Source organism: Mus caroli, chromosome 15 (assembly GCF_900094665.2).
Source record: "Mus caroli chromosome 15, CAROLI_EIJ_v1.1, whole genome shotgun sequence".
NCBI classification, from domain to species: domain Eukaryota; kingdom Metazoa; phylum Chordata; class Mammalia; order Rodentia; family Muridae; genus Mus; species Mus caroli.
In genome coordinates, this window is record NC_034584.1 from 96,807,510 (window position 1) to 96,816,589 (window position 9,080).

The 9,080-nt window shown below is 50.0% G+C and overlaps 1 protein-coding gene across 1 annotated transcript in view; it reads left to right on the top strand.

Annotated features, from left to right (window-relative positions):
* Positions 1 to 7,398: 7,398 nt before the first annotated feature.
* The window catches only part of Hoxc10 (homeobox C10), a 5,310-nt gene continuing 3,628 nt past the window's right edge, over positions 7,399 to 9,080 (top strand). Inside the window, exon 1 of the mRNA XM_021183819.1 lies at positions 7,399 to 8,266. Coding sequence (XP_021039478.1) covers positions 7,516 to 8,266 — 751 coding nt within the window. The 5' untranslated portion in view covers positions 7,399 to 7,515. The remainder of the gene's footprint in view (positions 8,267 to 9,080) is intronic.

Here is a 9,080-nt window from a genome sequence, read left to right on the forward strand (position 1 = left end):
GAAAAGAATCTCTCTTCCAGAAGATATTTCTGGTGGGTGAGAGGAAAGTTATCATGAAAGAAAATCAAAGGTTTGTGTGATTTGAGTCTAAGAACCGGCCAGGGTGTGGTGACAGAGAGAGAGAGAAAGAGAGAGAGAGAGAGAGAGAGAGAGAGAGAGAGAGAGAGAGAGAGAGAGAGAGAGAGACAGAGAGAGAGAGAAAGAGAGAGAGAGAGAGAGAGAGAGAGTAAGAGATAGAGACAGAGAGAGACAGAGAGAGAGACAGAGAGAGAAACAGAGACATAGAGAGGGAGAGAGGGAGAGGGGGAAAGGAAGAGGGGGAGAGAGAAATGAGAGGAGAAAAAAGGAGAGAAGAAAGGGAAGGGTGTCTAGTCTCCAAGCAAACCCACCTTCATACTCCTTGGATGTCCAACCCCCCTTGCTAGCAGGGGCACTCTGGGCTCAACCCCTTGGGGTAATCCCCTCCAGCCGCAACGCTGCCCTGGAACAAAAGATCGCAGTCTAGACGCCGCCATAAAGCGTCCCTGAGCCTCTAAACCCAGTTTCATTCCACCCTTAACGACCCAGTCTGGCCTGTGTTAGAAAATGCTTCCGTCCTAAACAGTAAACAAACCCCCAGTGGATGGTCTTGGCTCTTCCAACACACCCCAGGCGCCCCCACCCCATCATCCCTTTGCCCCACATTTTCCCTCCTTTCCTCCTGCCTTTCTCAGCACCCCCCCCCCAAGTAAATAAACCAGAGGCCGAGTTCAAAGTTTCCTGGAGCTAAGGAGGAATGTTGGTTGTAAAAATCCAAGTTTATAGCGCACGTGGGAGTTTACAAGGGTATTAAGTGGTGTGGGCTGAGAGAGCTCTCTGGGCCCCACCCCCTTTCCACTATGGGCTTTGGGGGTGCAGGGGAGTCAGGGGCGCTTGAAATGCGAAATTGGCTGAAAGTAGGCTTGGATTTGGAGTTTCTTTGTCACTCAGACCCTAGGTGGCTTGGGAAATGCAAAGCAGAGGTGCCTTGAAGGTGGGCCTCCCACTCCAACTCTGAGGGAAAAACCCCTGGGTTCAGGACTCCCAGAATGAAAGACTGGAAAGCTCTTCAATGAGGCGGTGGGCTGGGGAGAAAGCAGGAATGGCGGCGGCGGCGGCGGCGGCGACGCAGCCCAGGTGCCAGAGAGTGAAGAGAGCTGGAGTTACCCTGTAACCAGTTAACCAGAAGGGAAGGAACTACCTTGAGCCCATTTTTCGAGAAGCTGACAGAAGAGAGGCCTTTGCTCAAGAAGGCAAAGGCCTCTTGAGCTTTGAACTTCAAGGGAGTCAAGGGCACTGCCTCTTCCTCCCTCACCCCAATCCTCCCGCCCCTCATAGGAATCTGTAGTCAATTTCTTTCCAGGACAATATTCCCTGAAGTGGGTAGCCCTGGGGTTTTCCTGGTGCCCTGGGGATGGATAGCGCTGTTTACTAAACCCTTCTTGCTCTGAGCTGGCCAGTATAGTGTGCACGCGACTACACTCTTTATTATTCATATAAACCTTTAGAAAAGGCAACGCCCTGGAAGTTTTTATAACTTTGTTTGGCGTAAAATTTTTACAAGATTCTTCCCGCCCCCTCCTTGAAGAAAAAAAAAAAAGTTTAGTTTAGGTCTTGCCACGGGATAGAATTCTAGAGAAGGAGAGAAGGATGAGCCTTGAGGCTTAATCATATCTGTAAAAAAAAAAAAAAAAAAATTAAAAAAAAAAAAAAAGACAGAAAGTCAGGCCAATCCTTCTTGAGGTCCATTCAGGACCTGGTTTTGGAGACAGCCAGCTAACAGAAGCCACAGGCATTCAGGAGAGCCCTATCCACCATGCAAGATGTACTCTTTCTAGACCCACAAAATTTGTAAAATGTCTGCAGTATAACAAGACTTCCCCCATCACATCATGTTCTGTTGTGGGAGGCTCTATTTCTCTGCATGTCTCTCTCTGTTTCTCTCTCTGTCTCTGTCTCTCCCTCTCCCTCTCCCTCTCCCTCTCCCTCTCTCCCTCCCTCCCTCCCTCCTTCCATCCATTTCTTGGAGTAGTGAAGTTCTATAATTCTGGCTCAAACTTTTAATTTCGGGGTGGAGACTTCTGCACACACACAGTCCTATCCCTGATCCCTGTGGGGTTTAAGGGGGGAAAATCCAAATGCCAGGAAATTCTTGCCTAGAGGTTACAGTTGTTGCAGAATCAAAGGAGATGGCGGCAGGCAGGGCTACAGTCCTCCTGAGTCTTTTATAGAGAACAAAAGTACTTGTGTAGGGACATGGCCTTGAAATGCCAACTTACATATGATCCTTTGGACCTGCCCTCTACCCTCTCTGACAGAGCCTCACTCTCTCACTTTCCTATCTCCAGTGCTGAGAGCATAAATGAGCTAAACTTTAGTCTATGTAGTGTTCAGTTCCGGCAGAACAAAGATAAGGGAAGTTCTCTCTAATTGTGGGTCTGGTGGACCAAGTTTCTTTAGTGTGATGAAATGAAGACATGGAGCCAGGCATTTCAAGGATCAAGGAGCCTTGGGCACTGACTGGGGGTGGGGTAGGGGGAGGTGTGCTTCTGAGTCGGCATTCCCATCCCTCTAATGGCGACTCGGAGGCCTGCCCACCTTTGCTGGCTGACTGTTCTACACTTCGCCTTGTGAGGAGCTGAGCCGAGCCTGAAGGCAGAAGGTCAACTCCAAGCCCGAGCAACTAGAATAAGAAGGATCCAACCTGTCATTTTCCTTCTCACATAATACAGCACAACAGAGAAAAATAAGAAAGCCTTCGGGGAGAGGAAGATAAAAAAGAAGAAGAAGAAAGCAAAGGATAAAGTTTATAATAAAAGAAAATGAAAATGAGGAAACAATAAGTTAAAATCTTGAGGGGAAAACTACAAAGAAAAAAGAAGGAGAAAAATAGAAAAAGAAGAGAAAGCTGGAAAATGAAAAAGAAAGGAAGAAAGGAAAGAAAAATAAAGAAAGACAACAACAACAACAACAAAACCAAAACAGACCTTCAAAAAAGAAAATTTAGCTAGTGAAGGAGAATCCGGTTTTATACCCTCAGGAGTAAAGAAGCCCAACCACAGTCTACACTGACTGGAAATCTGACCTATTGGGGTAACTCAGAAACAAACCATTAAAGTGGGGACCAGGGTCTTCCCCCAAGTCACCCTCCCCTTGGGCTCCTCCTCCCAATGCGTCTTTCTGGGGTGTGTGTGGTCTGGTTTCGATTCCATTAGTAAAGTTAAATAACTGGTCGGTTTCCGAAGAGCCTAGAAGCAGTCAGACTGACTGGGATAGGGAACTTTGGAATTCAAGGACCCAGGAAGCACTTTGGGTAGAAGTGAATATTTGAGGCTGTATACATGCAATTAAATGCAAGACAGACATGTGGATAGAAGGTATAGTCCACAGCCTCTGGGTGCAAGTGTGTACGATGTCTAGATGTGAGAGCGAGTCCGCTGGCAGCCCTGCCTGCCAGAGTGGCAGCAGAATCCGAAGTAGAACAGAAGCCCTTTTATCCGTCCTCAGCCTCTCACCTCTTTACCTGCTTGAACCTTTCTCCCCTGGACCTCTGAGAATTCCACATTTTGCTTGGAGTTTCCCTGCTCTCAATTCAAGTGGGGCAGGGCTTGGTGCTCTAGAAGAAAAGAAAATTGTTCCTTCAAGATTTGCGAAAAGAACGAGTAATCTCGGCCTCCAGAACAAGGAGAAAAATCCCAAGAGTCAGTAATGTAATTTTGCTTTTCATTTTTGCTTGAAGAGGTTTTTCAGCGTGCACATTTTAAAACTGTATTTAATTATTTTTATTCCACAAGGAGAGACACTCTTCCTCTTTCTCTTCATCTTCAGATGTTCCCAGGTCATCTTTAACCTCTCAGGGAAACTCCGACAATTTTCAGAGAAGAAAACAGGGTGCTTCTGGGCGATTTGAGGGCTTCAGCCGAAAAGATCCCAACCTTTATTCCTATCAATTCACTGGGATCCTCATGGCATCTGTCCCCGAAGAACTGTAGGGCCCTTCTGGAGTCAGCCAGGAACTCCTGAACCCTCTTCTGCTCCCTTGCTCACAGACCCAAAAATATCAGGAGGCCTAGCTCAGCCGGACTGCCCTTCAGTGTCTGGACGGAGGGCGGGAAGAGTGAAAAGGCCCTGGGATTTCTCTCAGGGAGGGGGTGGGATTTATTGAGAGATGGGCACAGCCTGAGCCCCACTTTGGCCTGCAGTCCCCGGAATTTTCACTTGAGGTAAGAAGGAGGACTCTGGAGTGCAAGGCTGTTTGCATTGGGGGAAGTTGAAGAGATTCCTAAGAAACAAAAACAAACAAACAAAAAATAAAACAAAACAAAAACCCCGGGGTGACTTTCACGTCACAGACTTTAAACTGGGCCCCAATCCAGTTGACAAGGATACCCTTTGGGTAAGGCCAGCGGGCGCCTGGCTGTGGCGGCAGACCCGGTGACTGAGGCGGCACGCATGCCTTTGAACGCCAGGCAGGGACAATAGGACGGAAGCTGCCTTTGCTCGTGGCCTCGGGAAAAGGCGAGCCCAAGGGGGCAGGGCTAGAGACCCAGGCTAGACAGGACTTTCCTGGACCCACACAAGCGCTCTCTGTCCGGGCCCTCACTTTCACTTCTTCTTTCGTTTACCTCCATTAATACAGATCCCAAAGTCCTGGAAAAGCCAACAAGTTATTCGGTCGCGTCCGAGCAAGCTAGCCGGCTGTTGCTTAACAGCTCTGGGTTTTCGTTTATCTTGAGTAATTAGAGGCAAACATTTGTCCCAACGGGGGTCCCACTTAGGTTGATGAATTTGATTTCTTGTTTCATTAATGGGCCGTGTTTATCATACTTCTAATTATTTCAACTTTAAACACTATTCGTTCTTGTGAGGAAGTGGGAGTTGAAGCAGGAAGCATTTCTCCTGAGGGTATTATTTCCACTAATAATGTTAAGAATCCTGAAGCAACTCCATTGCCTCCCATAGCTGAGGTTGAAGGTGGACTTGGAATAGGGGTCTGGTTTGTAGAGGAGACAGGCCCAGAAACTGAGTAACTTTCCTTCTCTCTTGATAGCTAACCAGTTTCTGTCTTGTAGCATGTTGTTTGAGGACTTTTCTAGAATTTTCTGACTTTCACCACCTTTTTTCTGTCTGGGTTCAAATCCCACTGCCCCCTGTAAATCTCTTCCCTCAACGATTTCTACTTGGCCTTAACAGCACAGCCTAGATGTGTCCTTTCCCGGGCTTCTAAGACTTCTGTCATTGAGATTAAAGCTGGAAAGTACTGAGATAATACAGCACCTGGCTGTTATAGAAAGGACCCTCATGACCAGAATCCAAACCGAGGACATGGGCAGGATTTTGGGAAGACAGACTCCAGGGACAGGCACACCATGGAGGAAAATAAAAAGAGATGTGAAAGAGGGGGAGGGAGCCCCCCAAAGCCATATAATTCTCAATTGCTTTGGTCTTTAATTTCATTGTCCCATAAATGAGCAAATATCAGTTCCCATACTAAATTTTTATCCTCAGCTGATAAATATGACGGGAAATTTTCTTTGGGTCCTCGTAAAAGGGAACGGTTTCGATCAAACTCGTGGGGAAAGACTTATGCAGATAATACAAACAGAGTGGTCATAAAGTCTCGGCTGTTTCCCGCGGGATGGGCAGGGGGACAAATGGCTCCCTAGACTGACTGCTGCTGCAGACTGTCCCGAGTCTGGTCTGGGGCCTAAACTGCCTAACCTTGCCCTGAATAACACCCAGGCTGAAGCCAGGGCGACCTCTGCAAATGAAAACACAAAACTATTTCAAATCTCCCCTGCGGGCCACACACTCCACATATTCCCCACCCCCGGAATTAAGGCACCCCTGGGTCTTCTTCTCCGCCCCTGGTTGGGGGAAATCGGGGCAATTCTTTCCTTAGTTATCTTCCATCCTAGCTGGCTAGGGCCTCCAGGAATCGGTTCAGCTTCTTCACTCATCCACGCCAGGGAGCTCGGCCCTGGAGTCCTTTCCCAGCCAGGCTCTGGTCTTTCGGGGGGGAAAAATGGAAAGCCCACAGACTCTGCCCAGGGAAAAATGCGGAGCTACCGGAAAGACAAGTTATTCTCCGGATTCCGTTTCCTGAGGAAGGGGTGGAGAGTTTAGTTCGCTTTGGAAGAAAAGTGATGGAGAACTATTTCAAACACACACCCCTCCTAACCTCCCAGCCCCTCCGTACGTCTCCCCTTTAGCAAGCACGCAAAAAATAGACCGCTCCTCTTCTTAAAAAAAAAAAAAAAATACTCCCAGCCCAATCGCTTAAAAAGGACCCTTCTCGGATGGAGTTTAATTGTTTCTTGTGAGCCTTTCCCGTGTGGATACGCATGCCTCCAACCCAACCAAGGCCTGGAGGTTCAAGCTTTCTCTCTGGGAATATTCCTTTTTTTTTTTTTTTTTTTTTTTAAAGTAGGGACAAGGTCAAACGGGAAAAGAGGGCCGCCGGGACATGGAGCAAAGCAGCCTACGGAACCCTCTCTAAGGGCAAAGCCTAGAGAGAGGCTGGAGCTGCTTATCCAGTAAGGCCCAGACTGCAACTCCAGGGTTGGAGAAAGATACCTTTAATCTCCAGCTCTCTCCTGCACTGATCCTTAGCCCCACTAAGATCCTCCTTTGCCCAGAATCCCTTAAGTGGTTGTGACCCGGGCCAGGGCCCACTCCAGACACTGGAGACTCCCAGTTAGTACCCAAAAGGAACTCAACCAACCTCCAAGACCTACGATAGGGAGAGCTCAGACCCAAGGGCCAAGCCGGACCAGGAGGCAGGAGAACAGAAACTTCAGCTTGCTTTTGATTCTTGAACTTTCTCTTCTACCCTAAGCCCACTGGAGATTCTTCCCATCTCCCCCAAAACACTACCCGGCTACCAACCCAAGAGAAGAAACGGGAGAACAGGGGTGAAGAAAGTGGAAGGTGAAGAGAGGGAAAAGAGTACCTGAATCTTGTCTTGACCTTTTACTTTGAATTTGACTGTTTTGAGCCCCGGTTGCCTTACTCTGTCCCGTATTTCCCCCCTCTCCACCCCCCTCTCCCCAGGAGTTAGAGGCTGATTCTCTAGTAAACAAGTCCCACTCTTCACAGAACAGCCCCATGTCCCTCCACCCATCCCACCACTACCCCACCGCCCTTACAGCCCGGGGGGCGCTTCCTTTGTTCGCCAGGAAGGGCTCCGGTGCCCCTACCCCGAGGCAGCTGCTAGGTGGCGCTGTTACTCCACGCTGAGCGCTCCGCCTGCCGACAACTTGACCCCGCTGACGTCACGACCGTCTGAATCATCAAGGCCATTTTCAAATCCCATTGGTCTAGCCGTCACATGGTGAGGACCGAATGCGCGGATAATTATGGAGCTGATATTTCCCCCCTCCCCTTCTTTTTCCTCCCGCCCCTCCAACCGCTCCCCCCCCCCGTTCCCGGATGGGGGAAAAAAGATGTCAGCTCCTCCGCTGTAGTATTGCTCCTTAAAAACCCCTCTCTCTGAAAATGACATGCCCTCGCAATGTAACTCCGAACTCGTACGCGGAGCCCTTGGCTGCGCCGGGAGGAGGAGAGCGCTATAATCGTAACGCAGGAATGTATATGCAATCTGGGAGTGACTTCAACTGCGGGGTGATGAGGGGCTGCGGGCTCGCGCCCTCTCTCTCCAAGAGGGACGAGGGAGGCAGCCCAAACCTAGCCCTCAACACCTACCCGTCCTACCTCTCGCAGCTGGACTCCTGGGGCGACCCCAAAGCCGCCTACCGCCTGGAACAACCTGTTGGCAGGCCTCTGTCCTCCTGTTCCTACCCACCTAGTGTCAAGGAGGAGAATGTCTGCTGCATGTACAGTGCAGAGAAGCGGGCGAAAAGTGGCCCTGAGGCAGCTCTCTACTCCCACCCCCTGCCGGAGTCTTGCCTTGGGGAGCACGAGGTACCTGTACCCAGCTACTACCGAGCCAGCCCGAGCTACTCCGCGCTGGACAAAACGCCCCACTGTGCTGGGGCCAACGAGTTCGAAGCCCCCTTTGAGCAGCGGGCCAGTCTCAACCCGCGCACCGAACATCTGGAATCGCCTCAGCTTGGGGGCAAAGTGAGTTTTCCTGAGACCCCCAAGTCCGACAGCCAGACCCCCAGTCCCAATGAGATCAAGACGGAGCAAAGCCTGGCGGGCCCAAAAGCCAGCCCCTCGGAGAGCGAGAAGGAACGGGCCAAGACCGCAGACTCCAGCCCAGACACCTCGGATAACGAAGCTAAAGGTAAGGCCGCCTGGGCCGCGGGCGGGCTGGAACGTTGGGGGTGCTAGCCTTCGTGGTCAGGATTTGGGGCAGGAAGATAAGGGAGAATTGAGCAGAGGCCTAAGGAACTCGAAGGTTCTGAATTGACCCGGGCTTGAGGCTGCTGTTTGCTGAGCTCCAGGCTGGTGGCGTGTCATTTAGCAGTGGAAGGTAAACCGAGACATGGAGGTGCCAGGCCAGCCCGGCCCTTGGGTGCATAGGCGGAAGAGGGGCGCACTACAGGAAGCCTACGGGCACCCTATGCTGCACCGGATCGGTGGCCATTCCTAGGAGCGTGATGGCTTTGGTTTGCTTTTTCAGTGAGGATGTCCTGGGGGCTAATGTCCCCAGCTCAGGTCAAAGCTCACAAAAAGCTTAAAATGGCGATCCTTAGGCCAGGGACCAGAAATGGCTTAGAGATGAATAATGTCTCTTCAGTGCATTTTCATAGTTGGAAAAATGTTTACTAGAAACACAATTTGTTGTTTGTGGGTCGGATTTGTGCGTGCAGTTTGTGCCCCTGCAATTTCTGTCTCGGCAGGAGCCTTGGGCAGCGAGGCTGAGGCCGGAAGAGGTGGAGGTGAAGGGCTGCCCGCCACATCCCTCCCTCCACCAGATGCTTGGCTTAAGGATGGCTTTGAATTAGGGCGTTGGAAAATTTTTCCTGCTTTTCTGCTCCTTCTCCTTCTCCTTCTCCTTCTCATTTCTTCTTCTTCTTCTTCTTCTTCTTCTTCTTCTTCTTCTTCTTCTTCTTCTTCTTCTTCTTCTTCTTCTTCTTCTTCTTCTTCTTCTTCTT